The 27,799-nt window shown below is 41.4% G+C and overlaps 2 protein-coding genes across 4 annotated transcripts; one reads left to right on the forward strand and one right to left on the reverse strand.

Moving 5' to 3' along the window:
* Positions 1-1,556: 1,556 nt before the first annotated feature.
* Positions 1,557-13,148, reverse strand: TRMT10B (tRNA methyltransferase 10B). Of its 3 annotated transcripts, none has more exons than XM_060763757.2 (9): positions 12,995-13,148; positions 10,165-10,375; positions 8,584-8,692; positions 7,078-7,202; positions 5,244-5,396; positions 4,267-4,345; positions 3,561-3,628; positions 2,337-2,460; positions 1,557-1,861 (listed from the first exon to the last, which is right to left on the reverse strand). In XM_060763757.2, exons 2-9 carry the CDS (start codon positions 10,354-10,356, stop codon positions 1,755-1,757), a joined length of 957 nt encoding a protein of 318 aa, XP_060619740.2. In that variant the 5' UTR covers positions 10,357-10,375; positions 12,995-13,148; the 3' UTR covers positions 1,557-1,754. The 3 variants fall into 3 exon arrangements, with proteins under 3 accessions (XP_060619740.2, XP_067320067.1, XP_067320068.1); XM_067463966.1 differs by lacking the exon at positions 12,995-13,148 and adding an exon at positions 12,868-12,930; XM_067463967.1 differs by lacking the exon at positions 5,244-5,396.
* A 6,526-nt stretch (positions 13,149-19,674) lies between these two features.
* LOC132768125 (uncharacterized) lies at positions 19,675-27,571 on the forward strand. Its single transcript, XM_060763756.2, has 5 exons — positions 19,675-19,797; positions 21,599-21,775; positions 23,855-23,954; positions 25,467-25,597; positions 26,678-27,571. The coding sequence occupies exons 1-5, from the start codon at positions 19,741-19,743 to the stop codon at positions 26,954-26,956; spliced, it is 744 nt and encodes a 247-aa protein (XP_060619739.2). The 5' UTR covers positions 19,675-19,740; the 3' UTR covers positions 26,957-27,571.
* The last annotated feature ends 228 nt before the right edge of the window (positions 27,572-27,799 follow it).

Here is a 27,799-nt window from a genome sequence, read left to right on the forward strand (position 1 = left end):
AAGATAGTGTGGATATGCTATTGTGTGTTTTGTTTGCCGGGGGAGTCGTTTTTGCATACGTGCTGTTGTGTCTTTTTGCTTTTTTAGCTTTTAAAATTCCTTCTGCTATGATTTTCAGTGTTTTTATGAATGATGGTCACTCGTTGGCCTGATAGGTGTCTTGTACTCGTTGGCCTGATAGGTGTCTTGTGTTCAAATTTGGTGTCAATTCGCCAGTGGTGTTTGAGTTATGTTAATCCCACAAACAAGCATTACACACACACACACATGTATATATATATATATAGGGAAGGGATAACACCCCTGTGGTGCTTGTGTTGCTTTCTGTGCCCCTGTTCAGAAGATTTCAGTTTCTGTCTCTGTGATAATGCAATTTGAAAAATTTGACTTGTTATGGAAACAAGGATTGGTGATAAAGCTTCTGTGGAGACACCCTTTCCTCATGATGACTCTTGACTCTCAGTCAACTAGAGACCCGTGAGGATTAGGCTGATGCTGCACAAATGTAATTTCTAGTTGCTTAAGAAATACAATTAAAATATGCCTAATACTACATACTATATCATGACTCCAGCGGCTGTACAAAAGGCCCTCCACATTCTGTAGATGTGATGATTTCTGGATTTGATCAATACACACACACTCTCTCAGAAACTCTAGGTCACCCAGGGACCTACCTCCAACTCCACCAGAAGTTGCCCACAGAATCACAACGGATGTCCTAGAGATTCCTAGAGAACTTTTCTATCAGTTTAAAAAAAAAAAAGTATTTTTTTAATTCACTGTTTCTTACCTTCACTTTGCTGCAGTGGCACAATGGGTTAAACTCTTGTGCCAGCTGGAATGCTGACCTGAAGGTTGGGCTGCTGACCTGAAGGTTGACAGTTTGAATCCGTGAGACAGGGTGAGCTTCCGTCTGTCAGCTCTAGCTTGCAGGGATACAAGAGAAGCCTCTCAGCAGGATGGTAACACATCCGGGTGTCCCCTGGGCAACATCTCTGTAGACAGCCAATTCTCTCGCACCAGAAGCGACTTGCAATATGTTCTCAAGTTGCTTCTGACATAATAAAAAAAGCTTTGCCCCTAATACCTTTGAAACTTTTTCTCGGGTTTGTTGTGCTTTCATTATTTTAAATTGTGTCTATGACTTGATTCTGTTATGATTGTTGTTCCTGCCTCTTTTAACTGTATCTTTCTTTTAAAATATAGTCTTTACTCGGTAGCCTAGGAAAAACTAAAAAACCATCAGAGAGGGAGTGAGAGGTCTGTAGATTAGTTAGATTCATTTTCACATTTCTTCTTTAGTTTTTGTATATTTTATGTATAGGCTTGACTTAGTAGTTTTGTTAGCTGTTGTAGTTTAGTGTTTCATATTAAGAAAAATGCTTGTTTGCTGTAATTTGCTTTGGTGCATATCTCATATGTGTGGTAGTATGCTTGTCTCATTGAATAAAAATTAAAATGTAATAAAAATAGTCTTTTTTTCTATAATTCTACAATGGGTTGATTCCCATTTTGAGGTGAAAAGTGAGTTGGCAACTCAATAAACAAACAAATAAGCCAAAATAATTTTTAAAGTTAATTATACATTTCATGTATTCATAGACTTGGTCAAAAAAGGCAGGGGTGACCTAGCTGGGTATAAAAAAGGTAGTCCGGCTGGTCCACAAATAGAAAGAAAATCTAACTTTGGAGTCAATCCAACAATGTGCAAGTTTCTTTGAACGTTATCCCACGTTTGCAGCTTGCATCTTTCAAATGGTCTCTTCCCGAAGGACATAACCTTTTCCAGGAGAAACTGCAACTCTGAGGGCTTCTTCCCAGCTCTTGGTCGCATAAAAACACAATAGGGCATCAAAAACTGCAAGACAAATGTATTTGTTATTGCAGAGGTTAATGGAACTTAGCATTGAATAAGATACAGTAATAGCATCATTTTGATTCAGACACTATCCCATCTTGGTCTCTAGCAGAGGGTTAGAATATCAGTAGAGAACAAGGCCAAGACTTGCTATTTTTAGTCATTGTGGTTTGAAACAGACTACCTCCTTTTGGAGGCCTTCCATATATTGGACCAGGAGTGGGACACCTCCGCTTCTCCGCATGCTGTTGGGATGCAGCTTCCATCAACTCTAGCTAGCATAGTCAATATAAGAGGCTTTGTAGTTTTGTGGGCCACTAGAAGAGCTTTTGGCTAAAAATTCATAAATAGCAAATCTCATAACACTGCCATGGCAGTCAAAGTGGAAGCATAGTACACTGGAATAATGTTAGTGGCAGGTTGCATGAACCATGCACTTCAGTGAGTTTTTGCCAAACAGTGCTAACACACCCACCTTGGTTAACTGCCAGTGTCGTTGAGTGATAGTTCTTTGCATTGGTGTTCTTTACCATGTACTCTTGGATCGGCAGCCGTACTGTCTGCAGATGCTCTCTTTGGGCTTTGTGCAAGGTAAGGCTCTAAAAGGGCAAATCAGATCAAACGAAAAAAATACATAAAATGCTCATGCAGGGCACTTCCTACAGGTTCCAACAAATGCAATAATAGTAATAATAGTAATAGTAATAATAGTAATAATAGTAATAATAATAATTTGGCACAAGCCAGTCAAGGTGGTCCCTAAACACCGGGTGCAGTGCCTAAAGACCTTGGCCTGCACTTAAACACAATCAGCTCTGACAAAATTACCATATGTCAGCTGCAAAAAGCCACCCTACTGGGATCTGCACACATTATTTGCCAATACATCACACAGTCCTAGACACTTGGGAAGTGTCCGATGTGTGATCCAATATAACAACCAGCATAGTGATCTAATTGGTGTGTATTAATATTGTTGTGTTTCAGAGATAATAATAATCATCATCATCATCATCATCATCTTTATTTGTATCCTGCCACAATCTCCAAAAGGGACTTGGGGTGGCTTACAAGACACTGCGGTGCAGTATATAACATAAACTACACATGAGTATAAAACAATATAACTTAAAAATTATGAAACAATCACTATCAACACATAAAATAAAATAACACAAATAAAGTAAAATAGCACAGACTGAAGCCTTCTCATGGCCATATCAGCTGTAAGAATGAACATAATATGGTTGTCTCATTTCCAGCTCTAGTTCAGGACAGTAGAAGCAAAGATGAAGTACTTTGGCTACATCATGAGAAGACAGGAAAGCTTGGAGAAAATAATGAGGCTGGGGAAAATGGAAGGAAAAAAGAAGAGGGGCCGACCAAGGGCAAGATGGATGGATGGCATCCTTGAAGTGACTGGATTGACCTTGAACGAACTTGGGGTGGCCACAGCCAACAGGGAGCTCTGGCGTGGGCTGGTCCATGAGGTCACGAATTGTCGGAAGTGACTGAACGAATAAACAACAAGTTATTAAAGAGACAGGAGTCACTCAACATAAAAGCATGGGTTCAACATTATTTTTGAAAAGTGTAGCACTTAAAGCATTGATAACAACTACAGTCAGACTTACCTTATATTTGGTAACATTGAAAGATTTGTATTAAAAATATAAACTCTTATGTAAAAGATACTTGCCTTTTGAATGCTTTCATCCACCAAGCCTCCAAGGATATATACTTTGTGCGGATCCACCTCCTCAAGAGCTGGAACACAAAAGGTGTATGAATATGTAGAATCAGTGATATGCGTATACAAAAGTATCAGCCACAGTAATGGAGAAATCAGTAATGTTTTCTTCCAAGCATGGTTCACGGTAAACTTAGCACAGGTAATCTACTATCTGGTCCAGATACTTCTCTGTGTTATTTTCTGCAGGAGATATTGATACTCATTTTTTTTTGAGAGCGATAAAGGAAGGCAAAGTACAGCCCTCCAGGTGAAGATGACCTACAATTTTCAACAGGTCAAGCCTCCATGATCAGGTTGTAGTTCAGCAAAATCCAGAGGTTCAAGTTTAGAGGACAGTCTTTATTTTGTTAGAACACAGCCCGGGAGGTGGAACCATACACTGCAGAAAATCCTGTTTGGTTGTGATAAAACCATATTGAATCAGCACATGAAGGAATGTTTGTTTGTTCTGTGCTTTTCAAGATCAGGAGGGGAGAGTTTGGTGCTTTATGCAAAAGATCGGAACATAGGACACAAAATAGCTACAATGGTTGGTGCAGGTTTGACTTGTAATGCACTCCAAGAAAGGATCTAAATCTCTAGGACCACTATGACTCCTTTCAAATAAGCAAAAGCCTTTATGAGAGTCTATTACACCAAAGCTGAAACATACCATTCTCAGCATCTGGAGTGAGGTAAACAATTGTTTCTGAAGGAAACAGGTCCAGATAACTCTCTGGAGTAACATCCATCTGAAAAATAATGGGAGAAACATTAACTGGAACGGGAGAAATCATTCAGGACTGTGCTAGTTAGAAAGGCGCAGAGCTTCGGAATATTATTTGAAAATAAGATTTTAGGAAAAGTATTTTTTTATTTCAATGCCCAGCACAGAAATCCACTGGCAGAGATCTCAAAAGTTATCTAGTCCAGGCTTCTGTTACTTCACATACATTGTTCTGGAACCGTTCCCAATTGGAAGCCACTCAGCCTTTGCTTTAAAATCCAAAGAAAGGAGAATTCACTACCTTCCAATGTAATCTGTCTCACTGTGCAATAGCTCATACAGTTAAAGCAATCTGGGACTACTATTTCCATAATACAGACATAACTCAGTCAACAAATTCTGTCAAAAAAGCTCCTTTTTACAAAATATTTTTAGGAGAGTTAAGGGCAGTCCCACTTCTTTTTTTGTCTTCTGTCTAATTTTCTGAATCAGTGCACCAAATAACCCCAGAAAAAACCTAAAAACCAAGACATCAAGAATTTTCCTTTTGCTGGGCTGTGCTATGCTACCAACTGATACTGCCTGCTGTATCAGCAACACCAGTCACACTGGCCATGTGAGCCCTAAATGGTGTAAGACAGCACACTCCTATGCATGTGAACTCAGAAGTAATCCTCATTGATTTTAATGGAAGTATGCATAGGTTTTTGGAAGTATGCATAGGTTTTTGACTAAAACTTGTGGAGGGAGATCAGCCACTTCAGATTGCTGCCACATCATCTGTTATTAAGCAGATTTACTTAAGTATCAAGCTAAAGCAATGGGACACAAAGCATCCAAATGGTATCATTTTGGCTTAGATAGATAGGTTCCCACATTAGAATATGACATGCTTGTTTTGTGCAGGGGAAGGGGGTACTTACAAGATAATTAGCAAATCCATCATTCATCCTTAGGCATGCTTCATAAATTGGGCTGTTTTCTACAAACCCTGTGAGGGAGACCCAAAAAGGCCTCTCAGATTTCTTGTTAGACCCATAGAGCCGCCTTATCTGGGTGGCAAGTCGGCTTGTTTCCTTCCATGAGGACAAAAAAGGAAAGAAAAAGAAATCTGTTTAGAAGCAGTCTCAGCACTCCCTGGCCTAAATATCTTATATAAAGCCAGATTCACTACTAACCCAAGGACACGGATATGTTTGATGCAAAGACAGAATTCAGTTCAATAGAGTCTCATACTGTTGGGTTTGTTTTGTACGAAATAAAAATTATTTTATCAAAATAATGTCCCGCACCACCAGCCACATCCAGCAGCAAGGCTGACACTTTGGTACAAGTTTCTGTGATAAGGCCTATCTGCTCAGTTTGACTGTTCCCTTCTGGTGGGCCATTAGCAAAACAATTTGCTTCTCAGCTATTCCAAGAAGTACAAGCTGCTGTCCGCTGTACAGAAGAACCAGCCAATATTTGAGTGCTGTTAGTGATAGAGGGGTGAACCATGTAATTGCAGCAGCAGGCCGTAGTGTTCTAAAGAAGGGAGGTTGGCAGGAGGCTGTGGCAGCTGCCACATAAAGGGCAGAAAGTCCTCCGACATGCCTGAGATTCGTGCTATCCTATCCCTCTCTCTTGAAAACTCAGCCAAAGATCGTGAGCAACAGGCTCATGTGATCTCTCCCTAGCCTATACTGTTTCAAACACAGCAATATTTGTATGCTTTCTTCAGATTACAAGAAATTATCCTATTTACACAGGTTGAGCATCCCTTATCTGGAAAAAAAGAAGCCTCTGGTGGCACAATAGGTTAAACCTTTGTGCCGGCAGGAATGCTGCCCAAAACAACAACGGTTCAAATCTGGAGAGTGGGGCGAGCTCCTTTTGTCAGCTCCATCTTCCCATGCAGGAACATGAGAGAAGGCTTCCACAGGATGGTAAAACATCCGGACATCCCCTGGGCAACGTCCTTGCATCTGGCCAATTTTCTCATACCAGAAGCGACTTGCAGTTTCACAAGTCAATTCTGACGCACACAAAAATCTGGAGGAAAAAATCCAAAATATTCCAAAACCCAAAATGGTCCACACATGGGTAACTGAAATAGTGACCCTTTTGCTTTATGGGGATTCAATATACACAACTTTTCTTTCACATACAAAAATATTTTGAAAACATTGTATAAAATTACCTTCCAGCTATGTGTATAAAGTGACATCAAACAGAAATGACGTTCATGTTTAGACTTGGATCCCATCACCAAGATGTATGCATGTATGTATATGCAAATACAGATATTCCAAAATCCACCCAAAATATGAAATTCCAAACATTTCTTATAAATAATGGCCCCAGGCATTAATATCATTAATATTTAATCATTCTAATTTAATGTCTGTATGTTTTTCAGGTTATAAATTGTATAGGTTTTACTGTAATCCACTTTGAGTCTCTTTTTTGGAGAGAAAAAGTGAGGTATAAATAATGATAGTTTTAGTAGTAATTCTGATAATTCTGATAACAAACGTAGTGTGGCTCTAATGTGGAATGTGAAGGTGGGTTTATTACTGTTGCTTTCCAATCAAAGGAACCATTCAGCCTAGATACTACCTACCCAACAGCAGGTTCAGCACCTAATGCTTCTGAATGCACCTTTGTGGCTTGCAGCTTTCTAAAGGTGCAGCTCCACAGAAGGGCAGAGACTCATAAGAACCAAATCTGAAAGGCCGGGGGTAAGATTTAAACAGTTGGATCAGTGGGAACAACTACCTTATGAGTCATGTTAGTGGTCATACTCAAATCAATACACAGCCAAGGGCCCGTTTCTCTGGCACTCAGAAGGCGCTCTTTTGCAATCAGTTTTAGTTCCCGCTTACTGAGCTGTTGAGCAGAACCTAAAAAGCAGACAAAATGGGAACTGGATGAAAGAGGTACACATGAAAATCCAGTCCTCATCAGGAGCCCAATTAAATGTGTTAACTTTAAAATGCTCATGGTATTTAAAAATACTCATATCCCAAGATCTCACTGGGCAGGGAAAGAAACTACATGACACAGCCTTGCCCCATCAGAGCTCCCTATATGTGTTTTAGCCCAATTCCTATGCAAATAACTGTGTATCTTACAAAAGATTACAAAACATAAATGCATTACATCTTCTTGAGGTCCAATCTGTTGGAACTCAACCACATCCTGTCCAAGTTTATAATCCTCATCAAGAAAATAGGCAGTTGAGGGAGGTAGGAGGGAAAGCCCTTCTTTCATTGCCCTTTGTCTGCATCTCTTTTTCTCTCCTGCCATCTCCTGTTTGTTAGACTGGCACTTCTCAGGGACACGCATGTTTTTCTTCAAAGTTTTATGACCGCACTAGCCGCTCCCTGCCACGCATTGCTGTGCCCCAGTCTGTGTATATGTGTTTCACAGTATTTCACCACATAATAGTGACTATAGTGTAACAGTTGCACCCCCCTTTTTTGGGTCCCAAATTTGGTATTTTAGGATTCCTCGCATAATAGTCGAACCCTTGATTTAGGCAGCCTCTGTGATGTAAACAGTCTAGCATTCCCTTCCACATATCTTGCTGCACTGCCTTGCAGAGTTTTACTCACTTGCTCACCCCCTTTTAGCAAGAGCACATCACTCACTCAGTCACTCACCCACCCAATCGCCCACCCATTCGCCAAAAGATCTACCCATCCACCGCTTCACTCGCTCACTCTCCAATAATTTTAACACAAGTGTAAAAAAAGTTATTGTTTTGATACAAAAACCAGACACTTTTTTCCTTGCATAATAGTCGCATCTCCCTTTTTCACTTTAAAAAAGGGGGATAAAAAGTGTTACTATTATGCAATGAAATATAGTATTTAGGACCAGGTTATTCGCCAGACTGGATTCCCTCATGTGGTTTTGTGCCACTTTAGGGATTGGGGGCGGGGGGGGGGGTCTCCAAGTTACATCACTACAGAAAAACATCTGGTGTAAACATCAGAGAGTGCCTCTTGGAGCTGCTTCCAGGACAGGCAACCCCAAGCGAGGAAAGACTGGCCTTCTGCCAGCAGCTAAAGACCTTCGTTCCCATTCTGCAGAGCTTTCTGCAAAGGATTAAGAAGGACCCAATGCAAGATGGATAGGTGCTGGTTTCTGAACTATTCCTCAGTGTTTTAATTTATAGGCTTTTAATCAGTTTTTAACTCAACTGTTCTGTAATGTATCTTAATCATATAACATTGCATCTTGAGAGTCGGCAGGATATAAATCATATACATACAATACCTTTTTCTTCTGCATGTTTTGCTTTTCGCCTTTCTCGCTCAAGTTTTCTTTTGCTCTTCTTTGCTGAAACAATCTTCTCCCAGTGCCTCTGTTTCCTCAAAACATTTCTCTTAATATGAATAAAAGAAAAAAAATTAAGTCATATTAATGCAGAGGAGGGAATAATATTCAGGAGTGATCCAATCAATCTTATTGTCAAAAATGAACATTGTACATTTACACTTATACTTATTTTAAAGGTTTGATAATTTAGCACCAGTCCATCTAAAAGACATGTCTTGTGTCTGTGAAAATTAAGTGGGTTAAGATCGGTTTTCCCCAGTTACGTCCCTTTTACCACAATCTTAGGAGTAATAATTTCCCTATACAGAGGAGTTATTTCTACAACTATTTTTAAATAGTTGTGAATGTTGAATGTATTAAATACAATACTTTTGTATTAAAACTTTTGCACAACTTTGGGAACAAGAGCTTACTTGTGCTTCAATGCAAAAGAACAGCCCATGTGTGCTGGGAGAACATTGAAAAATTGTATGTCGTTTTTGTTATTTTATTTTGCTTAATAAGTTGCTGTATATTCTATTTTAATCATAATATACTGATATATGCAATGGTATTCTATTCATGTATTTGTATGAAGAGTTTTCTTTCATTTATCTGGAATCTTTTTTAATGAAGTATAATTGAAAATATTTTAAATGAAAACAGCTACTGCAAAGGGTTGTTTGTTTGTTTTTATTTGTTTGTTTGTTTCGCTGCTACAGCCAGCCCTCTACATTCACTAGGGTTAGGGGTGGAGAAGGCTTACAGAAGTAGGAACAATGTAAATTATTTAAAAACACTTTTTAAACTCAAGAGAACACCTCCCTAGGAATTACAATCCACTAGTGTGACTCTATGGCAGGGGTCCCCAAACTTAGGGTTGCCCTAAGTCTGAAATTACTTGAAGGCACACAACAACAATAATCCTAATTAATTTGACTATCTCTTCAGCCAAAAGCTAGCCCACAGTTACCATTGAAATACTGGTAAAAATTGTTAAAATTATTCTTCATTTTAAATATTGTATTGTTCTTTCATGGTTTTCTTTTTTTTTTTTCTTTTCTTTTTTTTTCTTTTTTTTTTTTTTTTGGAACTATAGTCTGGGTCAACAGTCTGAGGGACCCTGAACTGGCCCTCATCTTAAAAAGTCTACGGACCTCTGCTCTACAGTGTGATTCTCTCTAGGAATCGCTAAGTTCTCCAGCATGAGTTTATGATCAAATTCTAGCAAAAGTTGATCACACAGTCATACCAGAAGACCCCAAGATTCCCAGAGACACCATTATAATCAAATCCACGAATAATCAACTCTGCAAAATTGAAACCTGCAAATGTGGAGGGCCAGCTGGATTGGCAAAAAGGGATTGTGTCTTGATTTGTATGAGTCACAAGGCCAACAATTCCAGCCTTACAGTTCAAAGCAAAACAGGATCCCTGTTAAAATGTGTTTGCTAGCTAATAATGACCAGAGATAAGCCCATACGGCTGGATTTATTCATCCTGTTCCCAAAACAGGCCTAACTTTAGTACTGTACATACCGAACATCCGTTTTCGTTTGAAGCAACTTGGTCCCTTGAGCTTTCACAACCCACATCGATCTGTAGGAGCTGAAAAGTGTCCCACAAGTTTCCCCCATTTGGGTCTTCCTGGCAAGTGACTCCTTGGGTCTGCAGTGGATCGGGCTTGCCTCCACAGGCGCTTTTTCCAGCTGCATTCTCAGAAGAGGACATCACTTCTGGATGAAGCAGTCTAATAAAGGAAGAGGGCAGAGAGACAGAAATTGTGAGCCACAGAACTGAACTGCATACGACACAATTATGCTGTCTGCTGGATCACTGATTCCTAAACTATGGGTCTGAACCCCAAATGGGGTCCATTTCGCTCAGTATTGGGGTCATGAAATATTGGGCAACAATAAAAGATTTCTGAATGCCACCTGTTTACTCCAATCTGTTAACAATGTTTTGGGGAAATGAGTTAATAGGAAGTCACTGGTGATTATATGTTTTTAATGGTTTTTACATGGTTTTTATAATGTGCACTAAATGTTTTTAATTGTGTTTTATTAATATTGTGGCATCTAATTGTGCCAGTTGTAAGCCACCTTGAGTCACCTCTGGGCTGGGAAAGGTGGCATAGAAATGCCATAAATAAATAAATAAACTGGGTACTGTTCACAGTGGATTCTACAGAAAATGTCTTTGCTGTACTGCACTAAAAGGAAAATCAGCCTGGTCAGGAAGTCTTGCAAATGCTGGTTGATTATTAGTAAATGTGTTTGATTCTTATACCTATTTTATATACCTATATACAGACAGTCCCCATGTTACAAACATCTAAATGACAAATAACTCATAGTTACAATTGGGGGATGAGACAACAGGTGAGAGAAATTTACCACTAAGAAGGAAAATTCACTCCTGAGAGTTATAATGGGGAAAAGGTGTCTTCATGAAGATTTCTCACCAATCCTTGTTCCCAAATTTTTCAAAATCCAATTATCACAGGGATAGAAAGTGAAGTGAAATCTTCTAAACAGGGGCACAGACAGCAAAACAAAAATCATAGTGGTGTTAATGCTTTCCTATGCTCTCCAAAGATAAGTAAGTGTGTGTGTGTGTGTATTTGGCTGGAGTTATACTTTAAAAATGTCCCTGTTCTGGCTTACATACAAATTTGGCTGAAGAACAAACATACACAACCTATCTTGTTCGTAACTTGGGGATTGCCTGTGCTTGGGGTTATGTAAAAGATTCTAAGGCGGAAAGGGGCCTGTGGCAACCCACTCAACAGCTAATCCAGGCGCCCTTCGTACTGAGTATTTGGTGCAGATTGGCCTCATGTGTTTATGTACCTCTATCACAGAGGCAAGCCATACTACCTGGAAGGCTTTGTCACCTGAAAGTTTAAAAGGTGCCACTGCCTACCTTTATAAACAAAATTTCTGTGGATGCAAGTCAGAGGACGTAAGAATACACACAGACAGGCCCTATATTCCAGGATGTGATCCTAGGTTTTCTGTTAATCCCAGATTATCTAGCAGTGTGGACTCATATAATCCAGTTTAAAGCAGAAAACATGGGATCAGAGCCTGAGATATAGGGCCTGTCTGGAAAGGCCCAGAGAGATGTGTTTGTCAAAGTCAAAGGAGGCAAGGTCCCCTCCTCCAGGGTGGGCTGGCTCCCCCTCTGCTTCCCTGCCCTTCAGTCCCCTTTAAGCCCCAATAGGGTCCCTAGGAGGCCCCTTCAAAGAGGCCTCCTCCAAAGTAGGGCAGAGGAATGGGGGCTCTTTGATGGGATCAATTATTTATTATTTTATTTATTTAAAACATTTATATTCCGCCCTTCTCACCCCAAAGGGGACTCAGGGCAGAGCACAGCATATATACGGCAAACATTCAATGCCGGGACAAGAATTTATATATGTATACATAAACATTAAAAACATTTATCTCAATATTAAAATACACCATTTAAAACCGCCTTGGTCATCAGCATCAAATCTAATTGGCCTGGTAATCTTTCCTATTGCTGCTTTATTGCCCTGTCCCGAAAGCTTGGTCCCACAGCCAATTTTTTGCCATCCTTCTGAAGAAGAGGAGGGAGGGGGCCGATCTGATCTCAGCAGGGAGTTCCATAGCTGGGGGGGGGGGGCAATTATGGAGAAGGCCCTGTCTCTCATCCCTACCAATTGCACCTGTGACAATGATGGGACGGAACGCAGAGCCTCTCTGGAGGATCTGAATCTCCGCGATGGTTCATAGGGGGAGATGTGTTCGGACAGGTAAATTGGGCCGGGGCCGTTTAGGGCTTTATAGGCCAAAGCCAGCACTTTGAATTGTGCCCAGTAGCAAACTGGCAGCCAATGGAGCTGGCGTAATATGGGATGCAACCCCAGTTATTAACATGGCTGCCTCTCGTTGGACTATCTGAAGCTTCTGAGCAGTCTTCAAAGGCAACCCCACGTAGAGGGTGTTGCAGTAGTCTATCCTGGATATAACGAGAGCGTGGACCACCGTGACCAAGTCTGAGTTTCTAAGATATGGATGGAGCCACTAGAGATTCCCCCCAACTAGGCGCTTTGGAGAGCCAGGTCTCCAGAGGGCCCCAAAAATGTGGATGTAGCCCTCGATCCAGGCCTGCACAACCTGTGGCCCTCCAGGTGTTTGTGACTCTAACTCCCAGAAGCCCTGACCAGCTTGTTGAAGGGTGAGTAACTCTGGGAGCTGAAGTCCAATATACCTGGAGGGCCACAGGTTGTGCAGGCCTGGGTCAAGGGCTGGAGCTGCCTTCACTGTGGCCCTTTGGAGTCCCAGGCCTCCAAGGCACCTAGTAGTTTTTGTCGCTGTTCCACGGTTCAACGACCTACATGGACTGCAACTCCCACCACTCTCCTCTGGTCCTTCTGAGGCTTTCTCTCCAGGATCAAGGGCCCTCTGCTGCTTTCCCTCCAAGAGAAATGTGCAGAGGATCCTCTTTCAGGAAGGAGTCCCTTCCAGCCACAGCAGCCGGCTCCCTCGCTGTGAAAAGTCCCTTCCTGATGACGTCACTGACTCAGGCTAGCCAGCTGCACTCTGGGAACTGTAGTTTCCTTGGTGGAGGAAGGGAGGGGGAGGGAAGGAGGAGAGGCAGAAGGAGGGCTGGCTCCATGGCATATGGCTGTGTGGGTGTTCCAGCTTTCCAAATCAAAGTCTCCAGTGAAACAGAAGTAATATGTTCTGTTCCTCTGGCCCCACTGCCACTGCCACATACAATCCAGATTATCTGCTTTGAACAGGATTATATGAGTCTAAACTGCCAAATAATCCAAGACAGATGATCTTGATTTTATATGGCAATGTAGATGGGGCCTTAATCCAAAATAGATAATCCCAATTATCTGCTTTGAATTGTGTGTCTAAACTGCCAAATAAACTACCAAATAATCCAGTTCAAAACAGAAAATCTGGATTTTATATGGCAGTGCAGATGGGGCCTTCTACATGCCATATAATCCAGATTATCAAAACAGATGTAATCCACATTGTCTGCTTTGAACTGGGTTATATGAGTCTAAACTGCCCAATAATCCAGTTCAGAACTGATAATCTGGATTTTATATGGCAGTGCAGATGGGGCCTTCTACGCTGCCATATAATCCAGATTATCAAAACAGATGTAATCCACATTGTCTGCTTTGAACTGGGTTATATGAGTCTAAACTGCCAAATAATCCAGTTCAAAACTGATAATCTGGATTTTATATGGCAGTGCAGATGAGGCCTTCTACACTGCCATATAATCCAGATTATCAAAACAGATGTAATCCACATTGTCTGCTTTGAACTGGGTTATATGAGTCTAAACTGCCAAATAATCCAGTTCAAAACAGATAATCTGGATTTTATATGGCAGTGCAGATGGGGCCTTCTACACTGCCATATAATCCAGATTATCAAAACAGATGTGATCCACATCGTCTGCTTTGAACTGGGTTATATGAGTCTAAACTGCCAAATAATCCAGTTCAAAACAGATAATCTGGATTTTATATGGCAGTGCAAATGGGGCCTCAGAGGCAACATGGGGTTTTAGTGATGTTAACAATACCACAAATTTTACTTTTACTTTTGTTATGAATGGTGCATGATTCATGTAACTGTGTAGCACTACCTTCAGCCACTATGTATGTTCCCTTCAGGATCTACTTTTCAAGAGCACTGTCAGTAGACCACTTGCCTCCAATATTGAGCTTATTTTTTTATAAATAAGTAACACGTGTGTGTGTGTATATATATATACACACACATTTATAAGCTTGATGTTTCCAGTTGACAAACTATATGTGTGTATTAATAACATGTATTGTTTTAGACCCAACTACCTGAGAAAGACTTCTGTGAGTCCAAACTGGTTGAATGTTGGAGTCTACTCTTGTGTAATAAAGAAAATACAACATTTACTGTGCAAAGATTTAGTGTCTACTAGTCTGTAGTAAAGATACAAGTATTATTTCCACACACAAAAATTTTTTTCATCATTTGAGAAAAGAACAAATTATTTCTGTTAAATGTTAATGTAACAATCCTATGTTTTACTGACATTTTTATGTGTATGTATACATTGAACTTCTATGTGTTTAGATACATTTGCATCACTGCAATTAGTGGATACTGGTCTTTTTAGTTCTGAGGGAACCCATTTTTCTTTTCAGATAATCCACAATACCTCCTTTGAACTGGGTTATCTGAGTCCACACTGTCATATAATCCAGGTCAGTGTGGATTTTATACAGCTATGTGGAAGAGGCCAGCCTCAGGACCTTTCCAGACAGGCCGCTATATCCCAGGATCTGATCCCAGGTTTTCTGCTTTAAACTGGTTTATATGAGTCTGCACTCCCAGATAATCTGGGATAAACAGAAAACCTGGGATCAGATCCTGAGATATAGGGGTCTGTCTGGAAGGGCCCTTGGAGAAAGGCAATGGCAACCCCAAAGGGATCAAATCTTACCAATAAAACCCCTGTGATACGGTTAATTTTAGGGTAACCATTGTTCAGAAAGAACTTGAAGGCACAAAACAACAAAACATATTCTCATAGGCATCAAAAATGTGACAATTCACATAGCAAAAGGTTGTTATTTTCCTCGTTTCTGATCCTCATGCATCAGGTTTAATCAGAATACATTTAAATTAAAGTGATAGTGAGAAATATCTGAAAGAGCTGGTCATTACATAATGATAGTACTGAATTTAATTGAGTCGTGATTTAAAATATTTATTTAATGATAGTAAATGCTGTGATCCAAGGATAGGGGCACCTCTTGTGTGAAAAAGGTCTTTAAAGAGATCAGTGTAGATCTGCCCCATGTCAAAGTGTGTATTTCACACAGTTCTGGAGATCAAGGTTTGAATCCATACTCAGACACGGAACCCCAATGGGTGATCTTAGGAAAAGTCAAATCCTTCCAACCTCAGAGGAAGGCAAAGCCAAAGCCCCTCTGAACAAATATTTCCAAGAAAACCACACGACCTTAGGACTAAGTCAGAAACGAGTTGAAAGCACATCACAAGCAACCATAACTAGAATTTTCTGCCCCAATAATGTGAACTTACAGGATTTTTACCTCAAAAGAATGTGATCAGGCATGGTTACTGTGTATTTTGACAATGGATTGAGAAGATTGCTGTTTCTCCTCTGGCAACAGAAGACATTGGGCTCACCTTCCCTGAAGGATAGTGTGGGTGAATTTTTGTTGAGTTCCCCACAACTATGGGGTCTGGAAAGCTGGGAAAGTGAGGGGCATCTCCTGCTCTAGAGTGTTTTAAACAGAGGCTGAATGACTATCTATCAAGAGTGTTTTGATTGTGTATTCCTGCGTGGCAGAATTGGATTGGACTGGATGGCCCTTGGGGGTCTCTTCCAGTTCTATAATTCTATGATTCACAAACCACTCTCTAAATTTAAAAACACAGCATATTTATTGTTTGATTTTTAGTGGTAGTCATTTGAGTCTCCTTTGGGAGAGAGGAAGCTGGATATAAATTCATATAAATTCATATTAATAAATTCACATAAATACACTGGCTGCCGATCAGCTTCCAAGCACAATTCAAAGTGCTGGTTTTAACCTTTAAAGCCCTAAACGGTTCTGGCCCAGACTACTTGTCCGAACATATCTCCTGTTATGAACCATCACAAAATTTAAGATCATCCGGAGAGGCCTTTCTCTCGATCCCACTGCCATCGCAAACGTGATTGGTGTGGACGAGGGACAGGGCCTTCTCTGCATTTGCCCCTTTTCTGTGGAACTCCCTCCCCAGGGACATCAGAGTGGCCACTTCCCTCCTGTCTTTCAGAAGGAAACTTAAGACCTGGCTATGGGACCAAGTGTTCGACCAGTAATAACAGCAAGTGGAAGAAATTTTAAGATAATGAATTGACCCGGACTGGACTTTGGATTCTGGATTTTGGATTCTGATTTTAACAATCATGTTTTTAATAAATTGTCTAATTACTGTTTTTAATATTTTAATGTATTGATGATTGCTTTAATGATGCCGGCACCCTATGGTGCTTTTGTAAGGCCGCCCTAAGTCCCCCCTCGAGAGTGAGAAGGGCGGGGTAAAAATATAGGAAATAAATAAATAATAAATAAATTTGTTGTTGTATTGTTGAAGGATTTCATGGCCAGAATCACTGGGTTGCTGTAGGTTTTTTTGGGCTATATGGACATGTTCTACAGGCATTTTCTCCTGACGTTTCGCCTGCATCTATGGCAAGCATCCTCAGAGGTAGTGAGGTACCTCTGAGGATGCTTGCCATAGATGCAGATGAAATGTCAGGAGAGAATGCCTCTAGAACATGGCCATATAGCCCCAAAAAAACCTACAACAACCCTGTGTTGTTAAGTCGCTTCCGACTCTTCGTGACTTTATGGACCAGCCCATGCCAGAGCTCCCTATCAACCGTCGTTACCCCCAGCTCCTTCAAGGTCAAGCCAGTCACTTCAACGACAGCATTCATTCATCTTGTCCTTAGTGGGCTCCTCTTCCTTTTTCCTTCCATTTTCCCAGCATCATTCTCTTCTCCAAGCTTTCCTGTCTTCTCATGATGTCGCCAAAATACTTCATCTTTGCCTCTAATATCTTTCCCTGTGTAGCACCATGTGTTGCACATTGAAAATATATGCCATCTGCACACAGGCAGAAGAAGAAGACAAGAGAGCAGTGAATGGCACCAGAAAAGAAAAAGAGAGGGAGGGAGATTAAATAGAAACAGTGCCTCCGGACAAAAAAGCCATCAGGCATGTGGGTGGAAAAACCCAGAGAGACCTTTGGTACAGTAGAGAGAACCAGAATGTCTAAAGGAAATGCCTTAGAAGGAACATAAGTGTGTCATGGAAGCGTTCCAACTTGGATACTCCACACCAAAAAAGGTCCTCACATTGTTACAAGAAAGATGCAGACAGGATATATCCACACACAAGCCCATAGCCAGCCCGGGGGGGGGGGGGGGGGAGGGTGTTTACAGGTTTTACCCCCTTTTTTCAGGTTAAAAACAACCTAGTTTACTCATGAATTGTAAATGGTTAACTAAATCCCCATGCTAAGTCTATGAGAAGCAAAAAATAATAATTCCTCCAGAACTCCAAACACTATCTCAACCAAATTTTGATAATTTATTCTCACTATCCTTGCCTACCTTTCCGCCAATTTACATTGCAATAGCAACAATAGCCAATATAGTGGAAGTGACCTGAAAAGTCATCTTTAAACTGCAGCTGTGAATGCCTAGTACTAGTCCTCAAATACAAAACTAATAGACATTTGTGGTGACAAGATAGTCCAAAATTGTTGAAAGATGCAATGCATCACACTGTGTTTCTTTTAACGGATTAAATATGGATATGAGTATCTCAGAACAGTTATCATTCTCTGTAAGGTTTGTGCCCACATGGACCAGTGTCATTCACTGCTCTCTTGTTAACGTGACAGGAATAAGAGAAGACCTTGTAGGCTTTGTAAAGGTAAGTGACTTGCAGGCATTATTTTGGAAACACTGGAAAAAAAACCAGACTGAATTTGCAGTACTTGTGTGGACAGGGTTATACTTACTTAAGCGATCCCTCGTTATCCGAGTAGGATTGTCTGCCAAAGTCGGTGTTCTGGTGGCAGGTCCGTAGGTGACTGTGGAGCTCTATTCTTGACCTGTGTCTTAACCCGCAGTGAGGGCATAGGTTTCCAGGTGGGAGGCAGTCTCAGTCGGGGTTGGCTTGATGCGCCTTCCTCTGGGCACATTTATCTCTTTCACCCTCCATTCGTGCCTCTTCAAATTCTACAGCACTGCTGGTCACAGGTGACCTCCAGCTGGAGCACTCAAGGGCCAGAGTTTTTAAGGTTGGCTTTGAGCCCATCTTTAAATCTCTTTTCCTGTCCTCCAACATTCCGCTTTCCATTCTTGAGTTCAGAGTAGAGCAACTGCTTTGGGAGATGGTGGTCGAGCATCCGGACAACCTGGCCGGTCCAGCGGAGTTGATGGCGGAGGACCATCGCTTCAGTGCTGGTGGTCTTTGCTTCTTCCAGCACGCTGATGTTTGTCCGCTTGTCTTCCCAAGAGATTTGCAGGATTTTGTGGAGGCAGCGCTGATGGAATAGTTCCAGAAGTTGAGTGTGACGTCTGTAGACAGTCCACGTTGTGCAGGCGTTGGGAGGACAATAGCTTTATAAACAAGCACTTTGGTATCCCTACGGATGTCCTGGTCCTCAAACACTCTCTGCTTCATTTGGAAAAAAGCTGCACTCGCAGAGCTCAGGCAGTGTTGTATTTCAGTGTCAATGTTGACTTTTGTGGAGAGATGGCTGCCAAGGTAGTGGAAATGGTCAACATTTTCTAACGTTACACCATTAAGCTGTATCTCTGGCATTGGAGAAGAATTGGCTGGTGACTGCTGGAAGAGCACTTTGGTTTCCTCAATGTTCGATGACAGACCGAGCTTCTCGCATGCTTCCGCAAAGGTGTTTAGAGTGGCTTGTATGTCTTATTCTGAATGTGCACAGACGACGTTATCATCAGCATACTGGAGTTCTATACCAGATGTTGTTGTAACCTTGGCTTTGGCTTTCAGTCTGCTGAGGTTAAACAGCTTGCCATGTGTCCAATAGATGATTTCCACGTCAACAAGATGAAGTATCATAGCGATGAGGATGGAAAATAAGGTTGGGGCAATAACACATCCCTGACTTGCAGGGATTATTTTGGAAACACTGGAAAGAACTAGGCTGAATGTGCAATACTTGTGTGTGGGCAGGATTATAATGAACTGCTAATATGAGTGGTCATATTGGTAATTATATCACAGAAGTATCCACCCTGAAGCTTTGGAGAGCAGCTGCCATTCCAACCATAGGATGCGCCTACACTGTAGAACGAACGCGGTGTGGCACCGCTTTGATTGCCCTGGAATGCTGGGGTCATGGCCTGGACGGAGCCAAGGGGAGTCACACTGTGAGTGGTTCTACAGCGGGGCTGGCGAGGAGGGGCGTGTTCCGCGCATGCGCACTCCACCTCCTCCGCCCCAGCCCCTGCTCTTTTTCCTTCCTCGTTCGCTCCTTGCCTCCAGAAAGCAGCCCCATGAAGCGCCTTCTCCTCGCCGGGCTCCTCCAGCTCCGCCACCCCCGTCCCCTGCCTGTGAGTAGACCCCATTGCCCTCTCCTTGGGAAGCAGGCAGGGAGGGGGCACCCCATCTGTCACTGCCATGGCTCAGTGGCACTTGAGTGTAGCTGGGTGCACCAAAGACCTTGCAAAACTACAACTCCAGTGGCCCTAGGGCAGTGAAAGTGGTGTCAAAAGTGCATTCATGCTACAGGACTGGCTGGATCTAGACTATCATAGGATACACTTTGATACACATTACATGGCCCATGTAATGCAGATTGAGCTGGTGGTGCAGCGGGTTAAACTGCTGAGCTGCTGAACTTGCTGGGTGGTTCGAATCCTCGGGATGAGGTGAGCTCCCACTGTTAGCCCCAGCTTCTGCCAACCTAGCAGTTTCAAAACATGCAAATGTGAGTAGTGGGAAGGTAACGGCACTCCATGCAGTCATGCCAGTGGCCACATAACCTTGGAGATGTTTATGGACAACGCTGGCTCTTCGGCATAGAAATGGAGATAGTGGTGTGAGCTCCCGCTGTTAGACACAGTTTCTGCCAACCTAGCAGTTTGAAAACATGCAAATGTGAGTAGATCAATAGGTACCGTTTCAGTGGGAAGGTAACAGCACTCCATGCAGTCATGCTGACCACACGTCCTAGGAGGTGTCTATGGACAATGCTGGCTCTGCAGCTTAGAAATGGAGATGACGGTGTGAGCTGGAAAAAAAAAAGTATGGATTGTTGATGTTGCCATCCCAGGTGATAGCAGAATTGACAAGAAGCAACTGGAAAAGCTGACACGATATGAGGATTTAAAGATCAAACTGCAAAGACTCTGGCACAAGGCAGTCAAGGTGGTCCCAGTGGTGATTGGCACACTGGGTGCAGTGCCTGAAGACCTTGGCCTGCACTTAAACACAATCGGCGCTGACAAAATTACCAGCTGCCAGCTGAGGAAGGCCACGTTACTGGGATCTGCATGCATTATTCGCCGACACATCACACAGTCCTAGACACTTGGAAAGTGTCCGACGTGTGATCCAATACAACAGCCAGCAGAGTGATCTTGTCTGCTGTGGACTCATCTTGTTGTGTTTCAAATAACAACAACAACATATTATGTATTTAGATTGCATACGGAAGGGTTTACACCCCTGTGGTGTTTGTTTTGCTGTTTGTGCCCTTGTTTAGAAGATTTACCACACTTTCTATCCCTGTGATAATTGCATTTTGGAAAATGTGGCTTGTTATGGAAACAAGGATTGGTGATAAAGGTTCAGTGGAGACTCCTTTTCCCCATGACAACTCTTTCCCTTCTGAAATTCACTTCCTGATGTCTCAGCCCTGGTCTTAACCAAGAGTCATTTGTAGGTGGGATGTTTGTAAGTCAAGGATTGCATGTAATGGAGGGGACTGCTCAGGCGGATCATTGCTGGCCTTCTTGCCCCTGGCAACTGCTGCTAGTCTATGGGCTCACATTCCTTCCTGATAGAACCGGATTACCTTCCAGAAAACACCTAACCCCATCCTTACTTATGCATACATCTGCATTAGAGCTTTCCAAACTGTTGTGACACGTTAGTACAGCACATGTGTCAAACTCAAGCCCCATTGGACAAATCTCTTATAAGGGGTTGGTTTAACCTCTGGTTTGCTGGTAAAACTGACTAAAAAGGTGTGTCACCAACATGAAATGTTTGGAAAGCTCTGGTCTACATTGTAGAACTAATGCAATTGCACACTAGTTAGCATTATGGAATCCTTGGGATTGTAGTTTGAAATCAACCTGAGACTATACCTTGACAAATGGGACTTTTTTCTTTCATTTTGTCTCCTAGCTTCATTCTCAGAATCCATCAGGGACTTTATGGGGAAGGCCTCAAAGAGTGGTCTTGAACCATGCGTACAGCACCGAGAGAGGAAACACAGACAAGTCTGTTGGGCGCTATCCAATACCCAATAAGAAGGATTTGCCATATGATATTGCAGAGCTCATGGAGGAAGTAGAAGTAAAGGTAGGAATGTCTCTCTTCGTGGGTTGACAAAAACAACAAACTTATCGTTTCTCAGCATCTGGCTAGGACTGAGTCCAGAGTTTGTTCTTTTCACTTCAAAGTGGTTTACATAGCACATGTTTGAAGCCAAAAGAAAACACTGCGAACAAAAGTGAATGTTTTTGTTTTGAAGTCATGTGGCACATCACAAATAGACCAGATCTGAGTAACTTCTGGATTTTCTGTTTTCAAATACCTGGGAGCAGCCCTTGTTTATATACCTCCATCTTTGCAGGAACCTTTGGGAGAGTCTAACAGCACTGCTTCTTAAACTGCGGGTCCTGACCCCTTCAATGTTGGGGTCACAAAAATATTAGCAAGACTTCAAAGGTTTCTGAATGACACCCTTTTACACAAATCTGCTAGAATCATAGAAACTTAGTGTTGGAAGAGACCACATGGGCAATCTAGTCCAACCCCCTGCCATGCAACATGTAGTGTTTACAGTGGACTCTGCAGAAAAGGCTTCCGCTGCACTCCAGAAAAAAGGAAAGTCGCCCTGCCTGTTTAGCAAGCCTTGTGAATGCTGACTTATTACCAGTTAACGTTCAATTTGTATACCCTACAGTATATGCCCAGGAGCATGTAAAAATTTCACAAGTCGAAGGAGTCACAAATAAAAAAGTTTAAGAAGCCATGTGTGATTTGGTGTTTTGCTGGAGACAATTGCGTACCTTTCCTTGGTGGATGACAGAGTAAAATGGCTGCATGATAATTTTCATTTGATCCTAGAACTTACATTTGTCTCATTTAAGGAATTCTGATCCTGTGTTTCCAAAGCCGCCTAGCAAGGCTTTGGTAAATAGTATTAGCATTGTATGGTAATTCAATGTAGGGTTCCTCTAGAATGTCCAAAGGATTGGTGGCTTGGTCAGAGTTGTCTTTGTATTTATTGGGAGAAATTAAATAAACGAAAGCTAAGAACAAAATTCTGCCCCACTCTTATTTTCTTTTGAATTTTGGGGACTAGCTAGGACTTTTAAAACTCGGGTTGAGGGGAGTCCGTATCCAGTCGTGGCAAGGGTAAAAGTCACATTTGTATTCATCTCTTTTTGCATTCCTCCTTCTGGGCAGTCCCGTTGATGGCATGTTCTATGACTGTTTGATCTGTACCGTGAAGCTTTTCTTTGAACCTTCTTTCTCTCACATTATTTCTAGTTACTATGCAAATTCCATTGCATTCAGAGCATTATACTTTCTTCTCTTTTTTCTTCCTCTAGTGCTAAGCGTTAAAGCAATTTAGCTCTATGGCCACTGTGTGAATATGATCCTTCAAGGAATCTGTCAGTATATTACAACCTCATGAATTTCATAGGGTTTTCTTTCTTTCACAAGGTGTAAAATCTTTCACAAGGTGTAGAAGCAGGGAGGTCTTGCTCTCGGTTTCACCTCCTTCCCAGGTGCGATTGATGGGGATAAGGGACAGGGCCTTCTCAGTGGTGGCCCCTTGGCTATGGAACTCTCCTCCCCCAGCAAAATCAAGTCAACTCCCTTCTGTCCTTTAGAAAGCAAGTAAAAACTGGGACCAAGCCTTTGGCCAGTAGTGCTATGAAATACGTGAAGATGGAAAATGTGCAATAAAATCTGGAATGGCTTTTTGCCCATGATCTCAGCTTGTGTGATTTTAATAATGTGCTTTAATTTTTGTATCTATGTTTTAAATCTATGTTTGTTTTATATTTGTTAATGATATGGCATTGAATTGTTGCCTTTTGTAAGGCCACTCTGAGTCCCCTACAGGGGAGAAGGGTGGGATAGAAATACTGTAAATCAGTGGTTCTCAATCTGGAGTCTCCAGATGTTTTCGGCCTACAACTCCCAGAAATCCCAACCAGTTTATCAGCAGTTAGGATTTCTGGGAGCTGAAGGCCAAAAACATCTGGGGACCCCGGCAGTTGAGAACCACTGCTGTAAATAAATAATAAATGAATAAAATCCTGAAACATAATATCCCAACTCTTACCAGAAGTATTGGCCCATCCATAAGAGCTTTTAGTTGTGAATTTCAAGTGTCTTATTGTGTTTTTTATTAATTCACAGAGTGGTTTTTTACCTAATGTGTTTAAAGTGATGTCTCATCGACCAGCTGAATTCAGAGCCTTCTTTGCTTACTACAATGCCATCATGAACAAGGAATCAGGTAAGAAAAGGAACCAGATGTGGAGACTGTGAAAATATATTTCCTAATATCACTGTAATAAACCACTGGTGGTTGATGGAATTATATGGCACTAACAAACTGGTATCCTTTCTTGAGCCTATCAGTAGGAGTAAAAAGGAGCAACCATCTATTTCCATTGATTTTACATTCTTGCCACATATTGCATTGGTCCTCTTGGTACAAAAATAATTCATCTTCTAGAATGCTCCATTTTTTCCTTCTTGTCACATGACATGCTGCATGTCAATGGTTTACTGCAGACAACTGACTGGATGACCATGGTGAAAAGAAGAGGACTCTATAGCATTTTCTGCATGTATCAAATCAGCAAGGCACTTTCCAGTGTGAGAACCGAAGATGAGAAAAGACTTGTCCCCTGATGCATCAAATCAGGGGTATCAGACTCATTATAACCAAGAGCCACATTAGCCTTATGGTTGCCTTCAAAGGGTCATTGAATCCATGGATGGAGAATCTGTAGATATAGAAGGGTAACTATATATTTTTACATAGCTGTCAGTGTTCATTAGTTCTTACCCAATTTGCTATTGAATGGCAGTTCCCATCACTTTTAATTATCTGCCATGTGGACTGGGGACAATGAGAATTGCAGCCCAACAGGACTTGTGGCTCAGATGTTGGGCAAAGCTTAAAGGACATTTTAAAGTCAGGCACCCTTTACCCAAGCCTCGTATCTTAATCCTAACCTCACTATCCTGACTAAGCTGAAAAAAGGTAGCTTTCCAGATATCACTGTATCACAATTCCCATCTGCTCTAGTCATGATATCTAATGATGAGGAATACCGGAGTTGCAGTCCAGTATCTGGAGGGCCACATAAAATGACATGGTAGCCTGGATTCAGCCCACATAGGCCTTGAGTCTGAGACATGTGCATTAGATATTTCAAAGTCATTTTTCATCCATCACTTGAGCACATTGATCTTCTACATGCATGCAAATAATATTATTGAACTATGGGGCCAGATGAGAAATCTATATAAATAAAAATGTAATCTTCATTTGTGGGATTAACATAACTCAAAAACCACCGGACGAATTGACACCAAATTTGGACACAATACACCTATCAGGCCAATGAGTGACCATCACTCATAAAAACACTGAAAAACACAGAAGAGACTTAAAAAGCCAAAAACCAAAAAATACATTACAATGCATGTGCAAAACCACATATATACACAAACACACAGATACACACATATTCACAAATATATGCACACACATATACGCATATATACACATACAAAACACATAGACACAGACTGGACCACAGCAACGCATGGCAGGGAACGGCTAGTATAACTATGACAGCTTTTGGAGCTGACTAAAAACTGGTCTGTTGGACTATCCCTCTACCTTCATAGAGATGTTAAAGATCTCACGAGAGCATAAGCCTATTATCGTTAAACAAACTGTGAGATTACTCTAGGAATATGACTTGCCTTTTGCGTGTCTTTTGTCCCATAGGCAACCTAAGCACTGCAGATAAGGAGCTCATTATTGTGGCTACAAGCATTGTCAACAAGTGTCCTTACTGCGTCACCGCGCATGGTGCTTTGCATCGGATATATTCCAAGAAACCAACTCTAGCTGATCAGGTCAGGTCACAAATCTTTCTTACTTTGCTCTTTCCCTCTTTTCTTTCTTTACTTTTTTTGGAGGGGGTTGTGTTTTTGACATCTGTACTGCTTAATGCAGCAAAGAACTGATTGCGCAACAGACAGCTGTCAGTGCAAGGCTGAAGTGGAGTGGTGCACCAGCAAGAAAAAGCAGTGTGATGTGGCAGTATAAACAAGGCATATGGATTGCCCCTTGAAGCACTGATCAGCCTTGAAAATCATTCACACACTCCACATGCACCCTTAAATCTTTTAGAACGAGTCAGCTTTTTCTGTTTGGTCTCATTGTAGTACCCTGCCTTATCTCTCTAACAAAAAAGACTCAAAGTAGCTAACAGTAAAAGCAATACAATATGTTGTCAAAGGCTTTCATGGCCAAAATCACTGGGTTGCTGTGAATTTTCCGGGTTGTATGGCCATGTTCCAAAAGCATTCTCTCCTGACGTTTCGCCTGCATGTATGGCAAGCATCAACCTCTGAGGATGCCTGCCATAGATGTGGGTAAAATGTCAGGAGAGAATGCTTCTGGACAGGGCTTTAAGGGTTCTAACACCACCACCCCCAAACCTGGTTTACTCAATTGTAACTGGTTAATCAAGTTATGAGTAAACCAGGTTTCTTTTTTAACCTGACACATTTCAGGGCAGGGTTGAATTTTTAACACCCCCCCCCCCCCCCCGAGCTACAGCCCTGTTTCTGGAACATGGCCAAACAATCCGGAAAACTCACAACAACCTAGAAATACAATAGTTTAAAACTTAAGAAAACATACAAACATTGAAATAGAATTCAAATATAGAAAGTATTAAAATAAACAGTTAAAACCATTAACATCAATTGAAAACATATTCACATAGAGAAAACACTTCACAGCATGCCTGCTTTAAAACCTGCCTGAAAATAAAGGTTGTAGACTGCCGCCAGAAAGGCAGCAAGGAAGGGAATTCCAGAGGCCAGTTAATAATAATAATAATAATAATAATAATAATAATATTCAAGTGTTGTATTGCCTAGGTCAGAGTGTGTAATATGCTGTAGCTTTGCTCGTTTTGTGTGCAGGTCATCGTGAATTGGAAGATGGCTGACCTCGATGCTCGAGAGCAGGCCATGATTGAATTTGCGCTAGCTGTCTGTCGAGCAGAGAATATCACCGAAGAGCATTTTCAGAAGTTAGAGGCTCAGGGATTTGACCGAGATGATGCCTGGGATATCGCCACCATTACAGCCTTCTTTGCCATGGCAAATCGCGTCGCTCACTTCACAGACATGAAGCCAAACCCAGAATTCTTCTCTATGGGAAGAGTACCAAAGGAAAAACAGGACACTAAATCATCCTAGTTAAGCTTGCTGGCAACCAGATCTTTGCAGGGATACTGGACTCACAACATGGAGGCCAATCTGGGCGCATTGTGGTATAAAAGTTGCAAAGACAGAAAAAGAAAAGATATAGGTTGGAAATGAGAAGGAAGTCTACTTAGCTTTCATCTGTATTTCTGAGTGGCTTTCCAGTAGGGAACCAACTGAAATGAAGTACTCTGAAGATCAGACACTGGCTGCTCAGCTTGTTTTGATTGTAATTTTACTATAATTTACCAGTTACTACAGGGTTTGCCCATATAAAATCTAACTGGCCCAGCACTTACCTGTAGCAGAAAACCTTTTATTGACCAAAACCTGGGGACGATTTTTTTACTCAAACACTGGAAAAGATATTTAGGACGACATCTTTCTCATTTCCTCCAAAAGCAGGTGCCCACTTGATTGATTGAAGCTGGGACAAATATTTTGTACATTTTCATGCATTTTAGAAGAAATTTTAATCATTCTGTCTGTTATTGTATAGCTTAATAATTTAAAATTATGTATTTACATGTTAATTGTTTTGCTTCCTTTAAACCTGTTCTGGTGATACAAATAAAGGAGGGTGCAAAATAAATAGGAATATAATCTCTGCTTTGTTGGTCTTGTCGTAAATCTTCACACAAGCATTTCCATCTGAATGGTTCCAGACCATAAATATAGTAAAACTAAACAGATATGAAGGCTGACATTGCTAACATTAAGGTCTACATATTTCATGACACTTGTAAGGAAAGGTGAATGTGCAAGCCTTGCTTTTTAAAATGATGTACCATACTCTTGTCCAATGTATTGAATGCTACATATGGAAACATTAATTTC

Source organism: Anolis sagrei, chromosome 2 (genome assembly GCF_037176765.1).
Source record: "Anolis sagrei isolate rAnoSag1 chromosome 2, rAnoSag1.mat, whole genome shotgun sequence".
NCBI lineage: Eukaryota > Metazoa > Chordata > Lepidosauria > Squamata > Dactyloidae > Anolis > Anolis sagrei.

Excerpts from the sequence above, each read along its gene's own strand:
- TRMT10B (XM_060763757.2), bottom strand. The coding sequence starts at position 10,356 with ATGTCCTCTTCTGAGAATGCAGCTGGAAAAAGCGCCTGTGGAGGCAAG. Across the intron at positions 8,693-10,164 it reads CAAACGAAAACGGATGTTCG|AGAAATGTTTTGAGGAAACA; the intron begins GTATGTACAGTA and ends ATTCATATTAAG. Across the intron at positions 5,397-7,077 it reads CCACTAACATGACTCATAAG|GAAACAAGCCGACTTGCCAC; the intron begins GTAGTTGTTCCC and ends TCCTCATGGAAG.
- LOC132768125 (XM_060763756.2), top strand. The coding sequence starts at position 19,741 with ATGAAGCGCCTTCTCCTCGCCGGGCTCCTCCAGCTCCGCCACCCCCGT. Across the intron at positions 21,776-23,854 it reads TGGAGGAAGTAGAAGTAAAG|AGTGGTTTTTTACCTAATGT; the intron begins GTAGGAATGTCT and ends ATTAATTCACAG. Across the intron at positions 25,598-26,677 it reads AACCAACTCTAGCTGATCAG|GTCATCGTGAATTGGAAGAT; the intron begins GTCAGGTCACAA and ends TTTTGTGTGCAG.